This window comes from Saccoglossus kowalevskii, chromosome 17 (assembly GCF_978046115.1).
Source record: "Saccoglossus kowalevskii chromosome 17, keSacKowa6.1, whole genome shotgun sequence".
NCBI classification, from domain to species: Eukaryota; Metazoa; Hemichordata; class Enteropneusta; family Harrimaniidae; genus Saccoglossus; species Saccoglossus kowalevskii.
Window position 1 is genome coordinate 302,477 of NC_140657.1, and position 24,163 is coordinate 326,639.

The 24,163-nt window shown below is 37.7% G+C and overlaps 1 protein-coding gene across 1 annotated transcript in view; it reads left to right on the forward strand.

Moving 5' to 3' along the window:
- Positions 1–22,937, forward strand: part of LOC100371984 (rab GTPase-activating protein 1-like) — a 102,045-nt gene extending 79,108 nt beyond the window's left edge. Inside the window, exons 17-21 of the mRNA XM_085492480.1 lie at positions 4,724–4,816; positions 7,988–8,098; positions 8,974–9,078; positions 13,903–14,058; positions 17,749–22,937. Coding sequence (XP_085348606.1) covers positions 4,724–4,816; positions 7,988–8,098; positions 8,974–9,078; positions 13,903–14,058; positions 17,749–18,054 — 771 coding nt within the window. The 3' untranslated portion in view covers positions 18,055–22,937. The remainder of the gene's footprint in view (positions 1–4,723; positions 4,817–7,987; positions 8,099–8,973; positions 9,079–13,902; positions 14,059–17,748) is intronic.
- The last annotated feature ends 1,226 nt before the right edge of the window (positions 22,938–24,163 follow it).

The following is a 24,163-nucleotide window of genomic DNA, read 5'->3' on the forward strand; positions in this document are numbered from 1 at the left end:
ATAGTAGCTAATCATCATACAATATAATATGAATCATTTTGTTGTCTGCATAGCTTGTGTGTATTGAAGGTACTATGATGTGTGAGTGAATGAATGCTTGCTGTCTACATTTGGCTGGAGGGGTGTTCATATTAATTGTAATAATTATTACATCGGTATTGTATTACCTATTACTACCTAATAAAATATTATTGTCTGAAGATGTTAGGTAATAAGAACTAGCCCTAGATGAATACATTTGTCTTTTTGCTGAAAAGGGATATTTTTTTGAAACTGTATATCTGATTACTTTGATATTTTATTAGCTCCGCTGTCGACTTTGTCGAGCGAAGCTTGTATATGAGTGATTGTCCGTCGTCGTCCGTGTCAATGTTTTAATTTTTCGACTTCTTCTTGAAAACTACAAACCTTAATGCTTTGATACTTGGTGTATATGTACCTTGGGTAGACTTCTCTTAGATTTGTTCATTTCAGGATGATATCTTCAATTCTCTAATTTTGGTGAATATTTTTGTCATTTTTGGTAAAAAGTGATATTTTCAACTTCTTGTTAAAAACCGCATGTCCATTTGCTTTGATATTACATATATAGATAATACATGTTGACCTCTCTCAGATTTGTTCATTTTGTAAGGATATCTTTAATTTTCTAATTTTGGTGAATATTTTTGTCATTTTTGGTAAAAAGTGATATTTTCGACTTCTTGTTGAAAACCGCAAGTCCAATTGCTTTGATATTACATATATAGGTACTACATGTGGACCTCTCTCAGATTTGTTCATTTTGTAATGATATCTTTAATTTTTTAATTTTGATGAATATTTTTGTCATTTTTGGTAAAAAGTGATATTTTCGACTTCTTCTTAAAAACCTCAAGTCCAATTGCTTTGATATTACATATATAGATACTACATGTGGTTCTAACTCAGATTTGTTCATTTCATGATGATACCTTCAATTCTCTAATTTTGATGAATATTTTTGTAACTTTTGGTATAAAGTGATATTTTTCACTTTTTGTTGAAAACCGCAAGTCTGATTGTTTTGATACTATACATATTGTTCATTTTCTAATGATATCTTCTGTTCTTTAATTGAAATGTGCATTGCTAACAGCGGAGCTATCTCAGCTGAGAGGCTGCTTGTATATAGGTACCTCAGTCATGTGATATAGCATAATTATTCATTTTTTAGCTCCGCTATCGACTTTGTCAAGCGGAGCTTATCATATGACTGATTGTCGTCGTCCGTCGTCGTCCGTGTCAATGTTTTACTTTTTCGACTTCTTCTTGAAAACTACAAGCCTGAATGCTTTGATACTTGGTGTATATATACCTTGGGTAGACCTCTCTTAGGTTTGTTCATTTCATGTTGATATCTTCAGTTCTCTAATTTTGATGAATATTTTTGTCATTTTTGGTAAAAAGTGATATTTTCGACTTCTTGTTAAAAACCGCAAGTGCAATTGCTTTGATATTACATATATAGGTACTACATGTGGACCTCTCTCAGATTTGTTCATTTTGTAATGATATCTTTAATTCTCTAATTTTGGTGAATATTTTTATCATTTTTGGTAAAAAGTGATATTTTCGACTTCTTGTTAAAAACCGCAAGTCCAATTGCTTTGATACTACATATATAGGTACTACATGTGAACCTCTCTCAGATTTGTTCATTTCGTGATGATATCTTCAATTCTCTAATTTTGGTGAATATTTTTGTAATTTTTGGTAAAAAGTGATATTTTCGACTTCTTGTTAAAAACCAATAGTTCAATTGCTTTGATATTACATATTTAGATACTACATGTAGACCTTTCTCAGATTTGTTCATTTTGTGATGATATCTTTGGTGAATATTTTTGTCATTTTTGGCAAAAAGTGATATTTTCGACTTCTTCTTAAAAACCAAAAGTTCAATTGCTTTGATATTACATATATAGATACTAATTACTACATGTAACCCTTTCTCAGATTTGTTCATTTCGTGATGATATCTTCAATTCTCTAATTTTGGTGAATATTTTTGTCATTTTTGGTAGAAAGTGATATTTTCGACTTCTTGTTAAAAACTGTAAGTCCGATTGCTTTGATATTACATATATAGGTACTACATGTGGACCTCTCTCAGATTTGTTCATTTTGTGGTGATATTTTCAATTCTCTAATTTTGGTGAATATTTTTGTCATTTTTGGTAGAAAGTGATATTTTCGACTTCTTGTTAAAAACTGTAAGTCCGATTGCTTTGATACTATACATATTGTTCATTTTCTAATGGTATCTTCAGTTCTTTAATTGAAATGTGCATTGCTAACAGCGGAGCTATCTCAGCCGACAGGCTGATTGTTAGATGTGTTTTTGGTACATGTGTGTCATCTGCTACTTTATTTTGTAATTCAGTTGTGCAGTCAGTCAGTCTGTCAATCGTGCAGTCAGTTGTGCAGTCAGTCAGTCTGTCAATCGTGCAGTCAGTTGTGCAGTCAGTCAGTCTGTCAATCGTGCAGTCAGTTGTGCAGTCAGTCAGTCTGTCAATCGTGCAGTCAGTTGTGCAGTCAGTCAGTCTGTCAATCGTGCAGTCAGTTGTGCAGTCAGTCAGTCTGTCAATCGTGCAGTCAGTTGTGCAGTCAGTCAGTCTGTCAATCGTGCAGTCAGTTGTGCAGTCAGTCAGTCTGTCAATCGTGCAGTCAGTTGTGCAGTCAGTCAGTCAGTCAGTCAGTCAGTCAGTCAGTCAGTTGTGCAGTCAGTCAGTCTGTCAATCGTGCAGTCAGTTGTGCAGTCAGTCAGTCTGTCAATCGTGCAGTCAGTCTGTCAATCGTGCAGTCAGTTGTGCAGTCAGTCAGTCAGTCAGTTGTGCAGTCAGTCTGTCAATCGTGCAGTCAGTTGTGCAGTCAGTCAGTTGTGCAGTCAGTCAGTTGTACAGTCAGTCAGTCGTGCAGTCAGTCAGTCAGTCAGTCGTGCAGTCAGTTGTGCAGTCAGTCAGTCAGTCAGTTGTGCAGTCAGTCAGTCTGTCAATCGTGCAGTCAGTTGTGCAGTCAGTCAGTCTGTCAATCGTGCAGTCAGTTGTGCAGTCAGTCAGTCTGTCAATCGTGCAGTCAGTTGTGCAGTCAGTCAGTCTGTCAATCGTGCAGTCAGTTGTGCAGTCAGTCAGTCAGTCAGTCAGTCAGTCAGTTGTGCAGTCAGTCAGTCTGTCAATCGTGCAGTCAGTTGTGCAGTCAGTCAGTCTGTCAATCGTGCAGTCAGTCTGTCAATCGTGCAGTCAGTTGTGCAGTCAGTCAGTCAGTCAGTTGTGCAGTCAGTCTGTCAATCGTGCAGTCAGTTGTGCAGTCAGTCAGTTGTGCAGTCAGTCAGTTGTACAGTCAGTCAGTCGTGCAGTCAGTCAGTCAGTCAGTCGTGCAGTCAGTTGTGCAGTCAGTCAGTCAGTCAGTTGTGCAGTCAGTCAGTCTGTCAATCGTGCAGTCAGTTGTGCAGTCAGTCAGTCAGTCAGTCAGTCAGTTGTGCAGTCAGTCAGTCTGTCAATCATGCAGTCAGTTGTGCAGTCAGTCAGTCAGTCAGTCAGTCAGTCAGTCAGTCAGTTGTGCAGTCAGTCAGTCTGTCAGTCGTGCAGTCAGTTGTGCAGTCAGTCGTGCAGTCAGTTGTGCAGTCAGTCTGTCAATCGTGCAGTCAGTTGTGCAGTCAGTCAGTCTGTCAATCGTGCAGTCAGTTGTGCAGTCAGTCAGTCTGTCAATCGTGCAGTCAGTTGTGCAGTCAGTCAGTCAGTCAGTTGTGCAGTCAGTCAGTCAGTCAGTCGTGCAGTCAGTTGTGCAGTCAGTCAGTCAGTCAGTTGTGCAGTCAGTCAGTCTGTCAATCGTGCAGTCAGTTGTGCAGTCAGTCAGTCTGTCAATCGTGCAGTCAGTTGTGCAGTCAGTCAGTCAGTCAGTCAGTCAGTCAGTTGTGCAGTCAGTCAGTCTGTCAATCGTGCAGTCAGTTGTGCAGTCAGTCAGTCTGTCAATCGTGCAGTCAGTCTGTCAATCGTGCAGTCAGTTGTGCAGTCAGTCAGTCAGTCAGTTGTGCAGTCAGTCTGTCAATCGTGCAGTCAGTTGTGCAGTCAGTCAGTTGTGCAGTCAGTCAGTTGTACAGTCAGTCAGTCGTGCAGTCAGTCAGTCAGTCAGTCGTGCAGTCAGTTGTGCAGTCAGTCAGTCAGTCAGTTGTGCAGTCAGTCAGTCTGTCAATCGTGCAGTCAGTTGTGCAGTCAGTCAGTCAGTCAGTCAGTCAGTTGTGCAGTCAGTCAGTTGTGCAGTCAGTCAGTTGTGCAGTGCAGTCAGTCAGTTGTGCAGTCAGTCAGTTGTGCAGTCAGTCAGACGTGCAGTCAGTCAGACGTGCAGTCAGTCATGCAGTCAGTCAGTCGGAAATTCTAATGTCACAAGTGTGCTAACTGCATTTGTCCCCATAGGGGAACCACTGTCTTTATACATTACGCCTTCACATAATAGGTTTCTTCTATCACACAATAACTTTACTTTACATCACACTATTATAACCTCTGCTTAGCATAATTTTTACCTAAGTCTTGTATCCCTCAATAGTTTCAAGGTCACATCAAAAGTTGTTTGCATCACATCCTGCCAAAATAAGCATCATTCTAAAATTAATTATGTGATATTAACTTTAATAAGTACACAAAAATGCAAACCAGAAGTGATATTGTGGTCGTTTAAGATCTTTCTTTTTCTTTATTCAAAGTTGAGCTCAAAGAAATTAAAGAAATTTGAGAAGGAATACCAGAGTATGAAACAAAAGTTAATTGAACAAGAGGATCCGGTAATGAGGCTTGAGGTAAGACTTCTGCGTGCAAGTCACACAATGGGACTTTGCAGTCTGTGTGTCTGTATGTATATCTGCTCCACTAATATGCTCCACTCAATGTGCAGACTTGGTTGCTTTGGATATTTGCATATCAATTACCTAATTTGCATAATAAATATATATCACAAGAACCGTTAAAAAAAATATTATTTTCAACTACTTTTTTGAAAACTACCTGCTTAATTGCTTTGGTATGTTATGTATAAGTATGTTGGGTGGACTTCTATCTGATTTGTTCATTTTGTGCTGTTATCATTTATTCTCTAATTTTGGCAAACATTTTTGTAACTTTTTTGTTAAAAGATTATATTTTCACATCTTTCTTGTACACTGCCAATTATTTTTGTGAACAACTTGTTTGATAAAGTTAAGTTGACATCTTCTCAACAGCCAAAACCAAACTACTATTTTGTCGGTGTGCGTTGCTCGACTTGACTATCACAATGTGCTTGTAGGACAGCGGGGCTATTTTGATTGTTAGGTCGCTTGTCAAAATATCTCATTAACTATTAAAATTTAACTGTGGGCTACAGCCCATTGTATCATTTGGATTGTGTAGTTTTCGTTGGCTGTGGTCTATTAATTATGTTATTGAGATGGAGCTGTGCAATTTCCATCATTAATTATGTGCATATTTAATTCCTAAACATCTATCATTGGTACACATTTACTACTAATCAGGTATTGTGAACATGGATGACAAAATTATTATAAACTATTATTTGATTATGTTACATAATTAATTAAATTATAATTATAGATGTACATTTGATACTAATTGTTTATTGTCCACTGACTGTTTACTGATAAGTTACCTGTCATATCAGCAGATCACTGTTTGTTGATAAGTCACCTGTCATATCAGCAGATGACTGTTTACTGATAAGTTACCTGTCATATCAGCAGATCACTGTTTGTTGATAAGTTTCTTGTCATATCAGCAGATGACTGTTTGTTGATAAGTTACCTGTCATATCAGCAGATGACTGTTTGTTGATAAGTTACCTGTCATATCAGCAGATGACTGTTTGTTGATAAGTTACCTGTCATATCAGCAGATCACTGTTTGTTGATAAGTTACCTGTCATATCAGCAGATGACTGTTTGTTGATAAGTTACCTGTCATATCAGCAGATGACTGTTTGTTGATAAGTTACCTGTCATATCAGCAGATGACTGTTTGTTGATAAGTTACCTGTCATATCAGCAGATGACTGTTTGTTGATAAGTTACCTGTCATATCAGCAGATCACTGTTTGTTGATAAGTTACCTGTCATATCAGCAGATGACTGTTTATTGATAGGTTACCTGTCATATCAGCAGAGCACTGTTTGTTGATAAGTTACCTGTCATATCAGCAGATCACTGTTTGTTGATAAGTTACCTGTCATATCAGCAGATGACTGTTTATTGATAGGTTACCTGTCATATCAGCAGAGCACTGTTTGTTGATAAGTTACCTGTCATATCAGCAGATCACTGTTTGTTGATAAGTTACCTGTCATATCAGCAGATGACTGTTTATTGATAGGTTACCTGTCATATCAGCAGAGCACTGTTTGTTGATAAGATACCTGTCATATCAGCAGATCACTGTTTGTTGATAAGTTACCTGTCATATCAGCAGATGACTGTTTGTTGATAAGTTACTTGTCATTACAGCAGATGACTGTTTGTTGATAAGTTACCTGTCATATCAGCAGATGACTGTTTGTTGATAAGTTACCTGTCATATCAGCAGATCACTGTTTGTTGATAAGTTACCTGTCATATCAGCAGATGACTGTTTGTTGATAAGTTACTTGTCATTACAGCAGATGACTGTTTGTTGATAAGTTACCTGTCATATCAGCAGATCACTGTTTGTTGATAAGTTACCTGTCATATCAGCAGATCACTGTTTGTTGATAAGTTACCTGTCATATCAGCAGATGACTGTTTGTTGATAAGTTACCTGTCATATCAGCAGATCACTGTTTGTTGATAAGTTACCTGTCATATCAGCAGATCACTGTTTGTTGATAAGTTACCTGTCATATCAGCAGATGACTGTTTGTTGATAAGTTACCTGTCATATCAGCAGATCACTGTTTGTTGATAAGTTACCTGTCATATCAGCAGATCACTGTTTGTTGATAAGTTACCTGTCATATCAGCAGATGACTGTTTATTGATAGGTTACCTGTCATATCAGCAGAGCACTGTTTGTTGATAAGTTACCTGTCATATCAGCAGATCACTGTTTGTTGATAAGTTACCTGTCATATCAGCAGATGACTGTTTATTGATAGGTTACCTGTCATATCAGCAGAGCACTGTTTGTTGATAAGTTACCTGTCATATCAGCAGATCACTGTTTGTTGATAAGTTACCTGTCATATCAGCAGATGACTGTTTATTGATAGGTTACCTGTCATATCAGCAGAGCACTGTTTGTTGATAAGATACCTGTCATATCAGCAGATCACTGTTTGTTGATAAGTTACCTGTCATATCAGCAGATGACTGTTTGTTGATAAGTTACTTGTCATTACAGCAGATCACTGTTTGTTGATAAGTTACCTGTCATATCAGCAGATCACTGTTTGTTGATAAGTTACCTGTCATATCAGCAGATGACTGTTTACTGATAAGTTACCTGTCATATCAGCAGATGACTGTTTGTTGATAAGTTACTTGTCATTACAGCAGATGACTGTTTGTTGATAAGTTACCTGTCATATCAGCAGATCACTGTTTATTGATAGGTTACCTGTCATATCAGCAGAGCACTGTTTGTTGATAAGTTACCTGTCATATCAGCAGATGACTGTTTGTTGATAAGTTACCTGTCATATCAGCAGAGCACTGTTTGTTGATAAGATACCTGTCATATCAGCAGATCACTGTTTGTTGATAAGTTACCTGTCATATCAGCAGATGACTGTTTGTTGATAAGTTACTTGTCATTACAGCAGATGACTGTTTGTTGATAAGTTACCTGTCATATCAGCAGATCACTGTTTGTTGATAAGTTACTTGTCATATCAGCAGATGACTGTTTGTTGATAAGTTACCTGTCATATCAGCAGATCACTGTTTGTTGATAAGTTAGCTGTAATGTCTCACCAAGCTCAATTGCATTTATGTTCTATTTTCAGCGTGAAAACAAAAGATTATTGGAAGCCAATATGAGATTGGAACAAGAGAATGATGACTTAGCTCATGAGCTGGTAACCAGTAAAATAGCATTACGTCATGATTTAGATAATGTAAGCATGTATATATCTGTAATATCCACGAGGTTGTATATGTTGTAATATCCATGAGGTTGTATATGTTGTAATGTCCATAGGGTTGTATATGTTGTAATGTCCATAGGGTTGTATATGTTGTAACGTCCATAGGGTTGTATATGTTGTAATGTCCATAGGGTTGTATATGTTGTAATGTCCATAAGGTTGTATATGTTGTAATATCCATGAGGTTGTATATGTTGTAATGTCCATAGGGTTGTATATGTTGTAATGTCCATAGGGTTGTATATGTTGTAATGTCCATAGGGTTGTATATGTTGTAATGTCCATAGGGTTGTATATGTTGTAATGTCCATAAGGTTGTATATGTTGTAATATCCATGAGGTTGTATATGTTGTAATGTCCATAGGGTTGTATATGTTGTAATGTCCATAGGGTTGTATATGTTGTAATGTCCATAGGGTTGTATAATGTTGTAATGTCCATAGGGTTGTATAATGTTGTAATGTCCATAGGGTTGTATATGTTGTAATGTCCATAGGGTTGTATAATGTTGTAATGTCCATAGGGTTGTATATGTTGTAATGTTCATAAGGTTGTACAATGTTGTGATGTCCATAGGGTTGTATATGTTGTAATGTCCATAGGGTTGTATATGTTGTAATGTCCATGGGGTGGTATGTTGTAATGTCTGTGGGATTCTTCCAAGACTCGTCCATTTTCACCCGTTCATTTGCAGGGGTTCTAAAACAAGTACTCGGATGTTGACAAAGATAGTTTCAAAAACAGTATATAGTCTTTTAGTCTATTTGTACTAAGCACTTTTGAGTGGGGTGTACAGTGATAATTATAGTGGTGTGATCCTTTGATATGAACTTTATTATCCTAGGCTGAAGACAAGGCAGATAGCTACAGTAAAGAGTTGGCAACAACAAAAGAACAGTTATTGGAAACTGAAGAAGAACGAAACAGACTAGTGTCAGAATTAGAACAGGTAATCAATTTTGTAGTCTCCTGACCGAGTGGAATGATTATTCGTGCGTGTGTGTACGCGTGTGTGTACGCGTGTGTGTTTGTGTGTATGTGTATGTGTGTGTGTGTGTTGGTATGTCCATCTATCTGCGTGTTGGTATGGCTGTCCGTCTATCTGCGTGTTGGTATGGCTGTATATCTATCGCTGTGTGTTGGTATGGCTATCTATCTGTCTGTCTGTCTGTCTGTCTGTCTGTCTGTCTGTCTGTCTGTCTGTCTGTCTGTCTGTCTGTCTATCTGTCTAACTGTCTATCTATCTAACTGTCTGTCTATCTATCTATCTATCTATCTATCTATCTATCTATCTATCTATCTATCTCTATCTATCTATCTATCTATCTATCTATCTATCTATCTATCTATCTATCTATCTATCTATCTATCTATCTATCGCTGAGTGTTGGTATGGCTATCTATCGCTGTGTGTTGGTATGGCTATCTATCGCTATGTGTTGGTATGGCTATCTCTGTGTGTTGGCATGGCTATCTATCTGTGTGTTGGTATGGCTATCCATCTATCTGTGTGTTGGTATGGCTATCCATCTATCTGTGTGTTGGTATGGCTATCTATCTATCTGTGTGTTGGTATGGCTATCTATCGCTGAGTGTTGGTATGGCTATATATCTGTGTGTTGGTATGGCTGTCCATCTATCTGTGTGTTGGTATGGCCGTCCATCTATCTGTGTGTTGGTATGGCCGTCCATCTATCTGTGTGTTGGTATGGCCGTCCATCTATCTGTGTGTTGGTATGGCTGTCCATCTATCTGTGTGTTGGTATGGCTATCTATCTGCTGTTGGTTTGGCTGTCCATCTATCTGCGTGTTGGTATGGTTATCTATCTATCTATCTGTGTGTTGGTATGGCTATCTGTCTATCTGTGTGTTGGTATGGCTATATATCTCTGTGTGTTGGTATGGCTATCTATCTATGTGTGTTGGTATGGCTATATATCTCTGTGTGTTGGTATGGCTATCTATCTATGTGTGTTGGTATGGCTATATATCTATCTGTGTGTTGGTATGGCTATATATCTATCTATCTGTGTTGGTATGGCTATCTATCGCTGTGTGTTGGTATGGCTATATATCTATCTCTGTGTTGGTATGGCTATCTATCTCTGTGTGTTGGTATGGCTATCTATCTCTGTGTGTTGGTATGGCTATCTATCTATCTATCTATCTATCTGTGTGTTGGTATGGCTATCTATCTATCTGTGTGTTGGTATGGCTATATATCTATCTGTGTGTTGGTATGGCTATCCATCTATCTGTGTGTTGGTATGGCTATCTATCTGTGTGTTGGTATGGCTATCTATCTATCTGTGTGTTGGTATGGCTATCTATCTGTGTGTTGGTATGGCTATCTATCGCTGAGTGTTGGTATGGCTATATATCTCTGTGTTGGTATGACTATCTATCTCTGTGTGTTGGTATGGCTGTCCATCTATCTGTGTGTTGGTATGGCCGCCCATCTATCTGTGTGTTGGTATGGCCGTCCATCTATCTGTGTGTTGGTATGGCTGTCCATCTATCTGTGTGTTGGTATGGCTATCTATCTGCTGTTGGTTTGGCTGTCCATCTATCTGCGTGTTGGTATGGTTATCTATCTATCTGTGTGTTGGTATGGCTATCTGTCTATCTGTGTGTTGGTATGGCTATATATCTCTGTTTGTTGGTATGGCTATCTATCGCTGTGTGTTGGTATGGCTATATATCTATCTGTGTGTTGGTATGGCTATCTATTTATCTGTGTGTTGGTATGGCTATCTATCTGTGTGTTGGTATGGCTGTCCATCTATCTGTGTGTTGGTATGGCTATCTATCTGTGTGTTGGTATGGCTACAGTACAGTTCTCGCGGAAGCTTTGGCTTTTGTGGCATCATTGTCGCCTACGCATGGCTTCATTGTCGCCTCAGCATCGCATCATTGTGGCATCAGCTTCGCGTCATTGAAAATTGAAGCTGTGTTCGCCTCGCTATTTTGTGGCATCATCGTGGCCTCAGCTTCGCAGTCTCATGGCATCAACATGGCATCAGCTTCAACTTATTGTGGCATGAGTATGACCTCATTATTTGCACGCAGAAGGGCAGTAGACAAAAACATGTACGGAAGTTCGATATGTAATTGAATCGATTTGAAATTCAAGGCGAATAAAATAATATGATCAAGAGTAAAATGACATTTTAAAAAGATATCTTGTTTAATTATTTTAGTGTTGCGAGTATTGGGCACCAAAAACTTTGCGAAGTACATTACAATCGGCAAGGTGACGAGTTTCATATTGACTGGAAGGAAAATCGTGATAAATTCAAATCACACGATGCAATCGTCGTTCTGATACAATACAATTTGCTGTATACGAAGTGAAACTGTTCTTGTTATAAAATTTACCTTTTTTCGCTCATTTTATTTGCTGCTAGAAGAGCAGATTCAGATTCCTCATTTTGGTGGTATTTTTCTGTGTTTCGTTTAGTTTTAGCCGAGTCCGACCCCATGCCCGGACTACTAAAACATGCAACACACACGTACGCCGCCTGGTGCGTCGGCGTCGTCGCTAGTCATCTTGATACAAAGTTCCAAAACAAGTGCGTACATTTCCAACATATGTTTGGATGGTTGTGGTGGCGTCGGTCTGGTAAAATTTGACAACCAATTCTCAAAATTAAGTCACGATCAGTGATCTGAGCTCGATCTATACGTACTTTAAAAGTATTCTCACAAACATATTTTCAAATGAAAACGAGCCACATGCCTGTAAAAAATCGAATAGCACTTGACATGCAGAAATAATTTATTGGGCTTCAGAAAAAAAACGTGTCCATTTAGTTGTAGTCGTAAATATTTGGTGACCAGCCGATAAACAATTTGAAAATCATGATTCACACGGAAGTCCTTCGATACTGAAAATCATCGACCCCAGTCTGGTTTACCTTATTTCCCAACTTGCAAAACTGATTTGTATCTCAGCCCTGTTTTTTTTTTTGTGAATCGACGATGGAGATTGGATGGTACGACGACCCTTCAATTTGCGTTAAATATGTTTTGTTACAACATCATTGATTGGCTGAGAGTCACCTAATCGAAGCACGACCTGGGTCACAGAACCATATTAGTCCGTATTATCAACAGGAGAAAACCACACCCACATTTTCAACCATTTTAGCGCGGAAGTTGCAAACAAATGTCGAAAACTCGTGAATTTTATAAATTCAAATAAAATAAAGCTAGCGATTCGTAAGACTGGTTAATAATATATCCCTCGATGCTCTTCGATTTTTTTCTTTCAAGGTGAGAAATGGATACTAGTAGTTGAAGTTCCATCGATTTCAAGGCGACTATTTAACCGCGACAACTCTACTCAACTACGCTCTGTTGTAGTTTCGCGAGGTAAAACAAAAATACAATAAATAGTACTTGTTTAATTATTTGGTTGTACAGCCCGCAAATTACGGGACATGATCCCCATGAATTGCGATAAATAAATGCTGATTGTGTTGAATGACGGACGTCGGGACCGTTTGGAGAAACAAATTACGGTCGGTAGACATTTCAAACAAATGAAATTATTAACGAAAAACGAGATTTTTCTAGGTATTTACGATCATACGGTCATACCAAATATATACAAAATTGACAAATACACAAAGAGGTGTAATAGTAGGTCATTTTTATTTTAGCCTTACAAATATTTTCTTTCACTCAGTCCACGTCCATGCGTGGGAATTCTATTTAGCTTCATGGTCCTTCGGCTTGTCTTCTGCTTGGGGAGAAACAACAATAATTATACAAATCGTAAACTCAACACAATCAGGAAAAGAAACCCAGACAACCATGTTGTACTTCAGTTGAATACATTTTGTAGCAGTGCGTCACGTCGGAATATTGTCTAAAATAAAATATTCAATCCCAGCCAAATCTAGGTCAAAGGGTCAGATTGCGTGCATATAATTATAGATAGTTAAAACAAAAAGTATTTGAACTTTTGACGGTTGTTCAACATCTATGCACGGTTACTAAACTAGTAACCGTGATCTATGAAAACCAGAAAATTTTTAGTAGTCCGAATTGTTGCACGGTCGAAAATAAAACGGAAATTGACCGGTCAAAAGCGGAAGCGGTCAAGAGGTTTGGGGGAAATGAGTACAGTACTTCTTTGTTTGATGAAGCGATGCTGATGCCACATTGTCGCCATAATGAGGCCACGATGAAGCGAAGCGATAATCGCCTAACTTTTTAATGTCGCGACATTGAAGCGATGCTGAAGCCATAACAATGCCATAACGATGCGATGCTGAAGCGAAGCTGACGCTGAAGTGAAGCCAAAGCTTCCGCGAGAACTGTATCTATCTATCTATCTATCTATCTATCTGTGTTTGTATGGCTATATATCTCTGTGTGTTGGTATGGCTATCTATCTCTGTGTGTTGGTATGGCTATCTATCTATCTATGTGTTGGTATGGCTATCTATCGCTGTGTGTTGGTATGGCTATCTATCGCTGTGTGTTGGTATGGCTATCTATCTCTGTGTGTTGGTATGGCTATATATTTATCTGTGTGTTGGTATGGCTATCTATCTCTGTGTGTATCATTACAACAGGGATATTGTAATGTTTTACTCACAAGAGACTTGATGCCATATTCCCAATCCTGAGATGCCACCTGGCCAGTGGGCAGTATGTACTGTACTCTTGATTGAGTAGACAGCTGTCAGCTGGAGTTGAACCCACAATTTTCCTGACAATGAATTCTGCAAAACATCTGTTACATAATGTTTTCAATTTTTAGGTAAAGGAAATGTGTAGAAGAGAGATGGATCGTCAAGAAAAAGAAATCCAAAGGAATTCAACTATTGTGGGAGAATACAAACAAATATGTTCACAGTTGAGTAAACGATTGGAGAAACAACAAACATCCTATAAAGCTGAAATAAATGATATTAAAGTAAGTATTTTGCACTTCTTATTGAATACATGAACTTGTAGTCATCAAAAAATATGAATACACAATGCTATATTTTTAGTCCCCGTTTGGACGAAGTCCGAAAAGGGGGACTTACAATTCGGTCTCCGTCCATGCGTCCGTCCAAAGTCACATCTCAGAATCCCTTGGACCGATTCTTTGCATTTGCCTAGTACTTTATGTGGGACATATGCACATGCAGTGGTTTAGCGATTTGATTCAAAATGGCCGACTGGCAGCCATCTTGTTTTTTGAAAATGTCATTTCCATTCAAATTTAGTACATAGATCATACATGTTAGGATACATGTCCCGACTGTCCGTGAGTTCCTGAGTCTGTCCGTCCGTCCGTCCGTGTGTCAGTCTGTCCAGATTCATATTTCAGAATCCTGTGGACCGATTCCGTTCATTCTTTGCATGTGCCTAGTACCTTATGTGGGACAAATGCACATGCAGTGGTTTAGCGATTCAATTCAAAATGGCCGACTGGCAGCCATCTTGTTTTTTGAAAATGTTGTATTTTGGACATGCTTTGTCAGTTGTCATTCAAACTTGGGACAATTTATTTCGCAATTGGATCAAATATGGTCGACTGGCAGGCATCTTGTTTTTGTTTTTTTATGCGGTATCTTGGATGTGCTCTGTCAGTTTTCATTCAAATTTGACACATACATGTACTTTATACATGTTAGGATGCATGTCCATGACAATTTGTTTCAAAATCTGGTCAAGGATGGCCGATTGACAGCCATCTGACTTGACACGAAACACGTGTTTTGATGTAAGGGGTGATCTCATATTCAAACACCTGGGTCAAACCTGGGTTAACCCAGTCTGCCCTTGCTAGCCCTAATCAGACCTACTAGACCTACAATATGCAAATTAGTAGTAGGTTTGAACCTAACCTCCAGATTAACTGCCCATCAACGCTCCCACTGAAAACAAACAACCGAGAACAAAGAAGACAGACCTAGGGAAACCTAGGTTTTTCTTACAATACTGTTTCAGCCTGGTTTCAGTAGGAAAAAAAATAAGATGTATACTATGGAGCTCCATGTTCATACTGAGTGTTATATTTTGAAGTGTTAAGAATTACAGCAGCGATTTTTTTTCTTTGCAAGTCTTGTACATGTAAATGCTAATAAAAAACAAACTTGCATTTGTTTCACAAATCTATTTACATCATGTCATTTATAAGTGTGATGAAAATTATATTTATTTATTTCTGTGATTGGTAATAATAATCAGTTTCCCACAACTTACATTTTGGTTTGTACCAAATAAGATTGTTATTCAATTTATCTGGAATTAATTACAGACGTGATGGTTTGTTATATTTTGTCATTGAATGTGAATCAAGTGATACCATAGACCCTCTCTATTGTGATATATATGGTAAATTAACGTTTGAAACAGAACAGGGAAAAATGCACTAAAATGTTAATGAGCAGCTTCTTAGGATAAATTACTTACGTTATATATATTTGGCATAGTCAGTAAATATGTTTATCCATTAAGTGAACTGGTACAATTTGTTCGCAACAAGTACGGTCAGTTTTGTGCCCATGTCAGTTCATAAATTCATAGAACACATTTTTTGGTTAAGTTTGTAAAGTCTGTGAGACTGCGAGTTATCAAAATATGATGATATGATATTAAATCGATAATGGCAACATTGTTTTTTATGAAGGCATCTGAAAACCACAGTCCCTCTATCACTGTGTGAAAACTAAAGTCGGGGCTAACGCTACGACTCCGGCGCTACGACCACTGTAACATTGTCAGCTGACGGCATTGCTGGGAAATTATGGGTATTTACCGCTGCCGATATCTTACTTTTCTGTGACAAAATGCACACACTTCGAACCCCCGGTTAATTAAAAATAAACGATTATTTTAGAAAATACATCGAAGTACAGTGCTTTGAGGGACTGTGGGCGAAGTAGGCAGCGAGGTGTTGTTTTTAAATTCACCGCAGAAAATCATGCACTCAACGCAGCCATCTTGGTTACCTCAATCAGAATTTCTCCTTGTCACCCAGCATGCATCGATTGCGATATCGCAACGTGCACTGTGTCGCCTTGGGCGATGGTCTTAAGTACAAGGCACTCTATGAATAAGGTATTTTCAGAGGTCAGGGTTCGTTTTTTATAAGCATTCTCGTCTGCAGATGAATAGCTTTAAATAATCAGCGAGAGTCCATTTAAATTAATTTTCTGTTTTGATACTTCGTGTCACTGGCAATTGAATAAGAAAAACTGCAAATAACCGATGTGCAGCAAATCGAAATAAATTTTCATGGCGTACGCTGCATTTGTTTTTCCGGATTTTGCGATGACGCACTCCTGAAAGAACTGTTTGAAAATTGAACGCGCAACAGTAGTAAAGGCTTGAACACAGTAGCATAAGTCTCAAGTGCAACTTTGTATCAACAAATGTTCGTCTTTTGATACTTATTAGCTGTCAGAGACACATATCAATTGTCTAGCCCAATGAAAAGTCTGATTCACGTTCTCTGCTCAATTTGCGACTCGAGCATAACAGTTTATCAAAACAAAACAATTTATTCAGCACGCTGTTCACCAATGTATGAAAGAGTGTTTTTTTAGGCAAGACACACCGTAAAATGACTACTGTACACCAATAAATCGACACATTTTAGAGACAACTATCTAGTCTTCAAAAAGCAATGTAAACTCTGTCAATCCTAAAAATAAACAACAGCTTGAATGAGGTGTGAATGAGATCGGTTCGAACCACAGTTTTATGCAAATTCGTACGGTCGTCCTGAACCGCTCTGTCTATTGTTTAAACTTCCAAACCGCAAAACTGGGTTTTGTTTGGGCGGTTTAGGTTTTCGTAGGTTTGACCCGCATGTTTGAATATGAGATCACCCCTAAATAAACAATCTGTTGTATACGCCACTTGGAACTCAAGTTTCAAGGACACGCTCGTGACAACCCCTCCGCTTTAATATGACGAGCACAAAGAGAACTTAACGGGGACTGTGTCATTTTTAATGACTTGTTATTTTTGGCCATATTACTACTACACACGGAACACGTGTTTTGATGTAAATAAACAATCTGTTGTATAAGCCACTTGGAACTCAAGTTTCAAGGACACGCTCGCGACAACCCCTCCGCTTTAATATGACGAGCACAAAGAGAACTTTCAAAAATTTAACTGGGACTGTGTCCTTTTCAATGACTTGTTAGTTCTTGTTTGGACACAAGTCAAAAATGTTGACTTATGGCTTATGTGTGTGCCTGGAGCTGTATCTCAGACACTGCTTGATTTATTTACTGCAAACCTCACACATGTTTTTGTGATTCAGTCAAAGATGGCTGTATTTTGACATAATCACTGGCATGTGGGAAGGATTAACTATTTTAGATAGTTGATGTACGTCATGACTCTATTATGCCACTCTGCCATACCATAAATCGTACCATATCCTATCACTAGAAATAATCATATTCTTTCCTGAAGTAGAACAATTCCATACAAGTATTTTTTTTCCACAAAGCCCTCTAAGATAGTTATTTTGAAGTCTCTCTAATCTAATTTGTGGGATAATAGTCATAATTAGCATTGGGCAAAGCATTTTTTTTTCTTTACATGTTGTTATTTATTAATTGCAACAACCTCTCATTTTTATCCATATTTTTAGGAAAAGGTGACATCCTGTGAGTCATGTTCTTCCATGTTTACTGTCAGTGGTGATCTGCAGTTAGACAACTCAAAAAAAGTGACCAAAGATGGTGATCCAAGCCTGGCTGATGCCGAACAGAAGCTACGTGAACTAGAATTGGAACTGGCACAGACTAAATTGCAACTTGTTGAATCTGAATGCAGGACTCAAGACTTGGAACATGATTTAGCCGCTGTAATGAATGAGTTACAAGCATCAAAAAATAATTGGTTTGCCAAAACATTTACACAGTTGAAAGAAGTCACTTCCAAAAAAGAAAGTTAATTTCTCAGTTATTGCATGTTATGCATTGACTCCAAAGATGATGTTTGTACAATGTAACAAACTGACAGGATTTAGCGTTGCCATTATCATCTTTTTGTTCAATATTAAAGAACAAATTTATGATTGATGCTGATCAATACATTTTTATTTTTGCTTTTTTTGTATGTGCACAAGTAATCATTTTCAGAAATCCTTGATCCAATTTCAAAAATTAACTATAAATATCCCTAAATCAAGCATTTGTGCCATTCTAGAACCACATCTCATGTATGCATGCCTCTTTGCTTTCCAGACTAGATTCTAAACTGCAGACTTTTGGCTTCATCCTGTTCCTACCCTATGTTTTTGACATGCATCAAGTCTTTTCATATTTGATATAGCCTGTGACCCTGATTGTTTTGTGTGCATGTATAACAAGATGTATCAGCAATTTTCATTGCTTTCATGAGACTGTATTGATCCACATGTCTCTGAACATCTTACATTGACACAATCTCTCCATTAGCTTTATTAGCTCTGCTGTTGACGAAGTCGAACGGTGCTTATAGTATTACTGATTGTCCGTCGCCGTCGTCAACTTTACATTTTCGACTTCTTCTTAAAAACCACAAACTGTATAGCTGTGAAACTTTCTAGGAAGGTACCTTGGGTGGTTCTCTCTCAGATTTGTTCATTTTGTGTAGATATGTTCAATTGTCTTATTTATAGCACATATTTTCAACATTTTTGGTCAAAAATGCTATTTTCGACTTCTTCTTGAAAACCGCTGGCCCAAATGCTTGGTATGTAAGGTACCTTGAGGTATGTAAGGGTGCATAAATACGTCAGTTGCGAGTGGTGAGTTGCGAGTCGCAAGTAGCAAAATGTGTCAGTTGCGAGCGCTCGAAAGTGGCAGTTGCTAGCGCTAAAAGTAGCAGTTGCTAGTGGCGATTTGTATGTAGTTGCGAGTGCTAGCTACATCGGCATTGTGTGAAATAAAATTAAGTCCGATGTCCTAGCCACTTGTTATCAAGTTACATGTACATGTGTTGAAATGAATTTCTGAATGTCTACGATGCTATTTGTGCGTGTGTGGTACGTACACTAAACCACCGTCCCTCATGTGTTGAGGGACGGTGACTAAACGTAGCAGTTGCGAGCGAGTTGGGCCGCTAGAACTGTGTGAATAATAAAAATAAGTCCTCGCCTCCAATGTCTTAGCGGCATATTTTCTTGTTGAGAGGATTTAAAGCAGACTTGTACTCTCGTTCCCGTAATCGCCGTTTTTTAACCGAGAAAAATACAAAATCACTGTAAACAGCGTCATATCGTCGGTTCATTCGAAATATCAAATTGACCTTTGTTTGAGTTTTATGTACAGCGGACGGTACAATGCTCTGATTTTAAGTAACAGTGATATTTGTTAGTACATCCATGTTCTCACTAACAGTCTTATTTTGCGTTAAAGTGACAGTTATTGAATGTCATTTTTATGTCAGAAACGAATCATTGGAATGCAATTTTAGGGCGGCCCTGTTACACATTCAGAACGTAGGTAGGTGTCATGTTCGGGAAAATATAACAGATAAAACTGATCCCATGTTAGTCCCTTGGTGTGGTAATAATCGCATTGTGGTCTGAGGTCGCGAAACGACGAGACCGACGGCATTTTATCTTGGACCAGCATGCACATTATTGATGAAGCCGCTATGACTATGAGTCTTTATTGTTTGTCAACAGTTGACGCCTTCACAAAAGATTAAAGTGGCAATCGGTTAAATGCTGAAAAAAGCTAATTCTAAACAGCACAACAACAACAAACGCGATGTTTCTTTCTGTAAGACCCTTTTTATCCTTTCCTAAGGATTTTATGCGTCTAATAAAAAAATAAATAAAATTATCAATCTCCGCCCGCGCTTCGCCTGCAAAATTTTGCATGAAGTGACTGACGACTCATCAAACTTTAGGAATAAACATTAAACTCCAATTGTTGCAGTAAAAATAACGCGAGGTGTTTTTGAATACAATTTATATACATACATATTTATCACACATAATTTGCTTTCGGGAGTGAACCTACCACAACGGGAAACAATCGTTCCACATTGCGTTTTTTTATGTATGCCCTTTTTGTAATGAAATGCTTTGTTTTGCCAGAGCCCGATTAGTACAGTGTATATAAACAAAGAATATTATTTTGACACACTTGAAGTAAAACGTCAAGAAGCGACATACTCTAAACAACGACAGTGGCTGACTTGATTACGCTTCATTGCGTTCAATATATATTTTTCGCCGGTCATTGTATTCAATCAAGGTCCTACATATTTTTGTGACAACATTATTGTATCCAGTCGATAATTATTCTCTTTCAACAACTGAAGCCGCCCACGCCCCATTGTATTTATTCTACAAGTGCTTTCTGTCAACAAGTGTGTATTCTCACACACTTATTAAATGCTTTAAAGTTTCCATTAAACCACGGAAAAAAACATGCATTATTTCATTGATATTACTGACATCCTACCGACGACCCACTTGGACTTGGCACATCGACGCAAATCGCACGGACTAAACGCATTTATTTATTATTCATTGTCTGTTTCTGTCCTATAGACACTGGCGCCACGACTTGGCGATCAGGTCATGGGACTGCTATCTCTATTCTGTGAAGACATTCACATTGACCGCGCGTGGACACACATTCACGATGTGTTTTATACACCTTCGTGAGACTCCATCCGTTTGCTGACTTCGCTATAGTTATTTTTTTTCTTGTCGTCTCAAGATTGTTGCGAGTTTACAATTACCAAAACGCTTACATTGTTGGTTTAACCTCAGACTTGTATTACTAGTCTGAGGTTTAACCATTTAGCTCCATGGTTCAACCGGATGCGTGTCACACAAGTCTCGAAGAATGGAGACACCGGGATTTCACACCTAGAGTCGGCTTCACCACCATCCCAACCGACCTCGTGATTTAGACGAAACATATTGACTCAGTTCAAGTAGGAATTACATACAATTCCCTCACTTTAATACTTGAAGACGCAATTCAGAATTTCCATGTAATCGCCTGACCGTGAATAAAGGCAATCGATTTATAGCATGTCGGGGCTATTGGCGATTTCGGGTACTGGACATCTCAACCCCCAAAAATCTCGACCCATTTTTCGTTGGACATCTCGACCCACCTACACCTATAGCCAAAACAAAGTCAGCTTGAACATTCACTTGTGATACATGTCAAAACAATCGCTGCCAGTGATATATTTCGCGAATAAAAAACCCAAAATAAATGCAATCAAAGGCGCCGACCACGGGCGTTGTGACACAGTCTCACCAGCGTCTTTCGCTCATTCAAACGGACAGACACACGTGCTATTTTCGTATATTGAATATGATGGCAAGAGAAAAGAAACACCGGAAAAGACAAGTTGTGTATGTGTATTTATTAATCATCAAACTAAACATTCAATGTTATATAGTATAGTAAATTTTATTTGACTCAAATTAATGAATTGGAAATACATTAACCATGGTCAATAATCATACAAAAAAAAAAACAATAACAAGAAACACAGATAGGGTCGCGTCGATGCGAAGGGTCGAGATGTCCCGGGTGTCTGTGTCGAGATGACCAATTTGGGACGAAGTGTCTTGGGTCGAGATGTCTAGAAATCGGCGATTTCAATGAATAGAGATTTAGAATACCAATACATGTCAACACTCGCAACAAGAAAATGTGCCGCTAAGACATCGGGGGCGAGGACTTATTTTTATTATTTCACAATCGCCCTCAAAATAATTGATGAAATAGTTTCGGGACCCATCGACAGTAGAAAAGTAGAAACTTGAGGCGAAAATAATAAAAAAAAAACGGCTGTTACGTCCCGACCTGATTTCAGGTCGGTAAAATATGGTAACTCGCATAGGATGGAACTGTAGCTCCCTGGTTTCGCGTTAACACCGCGACGAACAAAATAACCGACAGCGAAACCAAGCGAGCTACAGAACTGCAGCTATCGCAACAGACACATTTTGCTACTTGCTACTCGCAACCCACCACTCGCAACTGGCGTATTTATGCACCCTTACATACCTCGTACCTTGGGTGGACCTCTCTCAGATTTCTCTAATTTTGGTGAAAAGTGATATTTTCGACTTCTTGTTAAAAACCGCAAGTTTGATTGCTTAGATATTACAGATTCGTTCCTTTCGTGATGATATCTTCAATTCTTTAGTTTTGGTGAATATTTTTGTCATTTTCGACTTCTTGTTAAAAACCACAAGTCTAATTGCTTTGATATTATATATACTACATAGGTACTACAGGTAGACCTCTCTCAGATTTGTTCATTTTGTTCTTCAATTATCTAATTTTAATTAATATTTTTGAATTTTTGTTGAAAACAGCAAGTCCGATTGCTTTACTATACATATTGTTCATTTTCTGATATCTTCAGTTCTTTAATTGAAATTTGCATTGCTAACAGCGGAGCTATCTCAGCCGACAGACTGCTAGTAATTAATCCAGTGTTCATCAAAAAAGTGAAAAATAAAAATTTGAAAAGATGAATGATGTATATTTCTTCCTGAAATGATTTTATTGCTTGTATTGCATAGTTTTATTAGTATATTATAACTACTCTGCTCAATCTAATATTTATGAATTCTATCACTAGAGGGCACTATGCTGTCACCTTTGAGCACAATAGATGCATGATAAGCAGTTTAAGACAGTGTTTAAATATAATCCAGATGTGCTAGGCAATTTGTTGCTTATATCAAGTTAGTTATTGCTTTTTGGTATATATTGGGATGGTGCAGGAATTATAGTGGAAATTTGTTAAAATTGATGTGTATATACTTTTGTGCAATAAACTGTACATGCATGCACAGAATACATAGATTCTGAGGATAAACTATAGATGTCATATCGTTGTACTATTAATAAACCTTGCACATATTGCATTGTCAGTATACCATTGCAAATTAAGTGAATGTACTTCTCTTAAAATCAACCATTCTTAGAATAGTAAATAGACAGACATATATTATATTGCATAAACAGAACTTAGTTTTAAATAAAGATGGTCTCCCAACATCTCATTGACAGCGAGAGAGCCACAAGACTGTTTTTTCCATTCAAATCATGTTCCATTTTCTCATGATATCACATCCACCGTTTCAAATAATGTTACTAGATAATTACACTACTGACTGCTACATCTTGTTACTAGATAATTACACTATTGACTGCTACATTTTGTTACTAGATGATTACACTACTGACTACTACATCCTGTTACTAAATGATTACACTACTGACTACTACATCTTGTTACATGATAATTACATCACTGACTACTACATCTTGTTACTAAATGATTACACTACTGACTACTACATCTTGTTACTAGATAATTACATCACTGACTACTACATCTTGTTACTAGATAATTACATCACTGACTACTACATCTTGTTACTAAATGATTACACTACTGACTACTACATCCTGTTACTAGATAATTACACTACTGACTACTACATCCTGTTACTAGATAATTACACTACTGACTACTACATCCTGTTACTAGATAATTACACTACTGACTGCTACATCTTGTTACTAAATGATTACACTACTGACTACTACATCTTGTTACTAAATGATTACACTACTGACTACTACATCCTGTTACTAAATGATTACACTACTGACTACTACATCCTGTTACTAGATAATTACACTACTGACTACTACATCTTGTTACTAGATAATTACACTACTGACTACTACATCTTGTTACTAGATAATTACACTACTGACTACTACATCTTGTTACTAGATAATTACACTACTGACTACTACATCTTGTTACTAGATAATTACACTACTGACTACTACATCCTGTTACTAGATAATTACACTACTGACTACTACATCTTGTTACTAGATAATTACACTACTGACTACTACATCTTGTTACTAGATAATTACATCACTGACTACTACATCTTGTTACTAGATAATTACACTACTGACGTACAACTACACCTTGTAGTAACAACTACAGTTTAACAATAAACCATCTCTGCTAAGATGTACTATTTAAAGGGACTG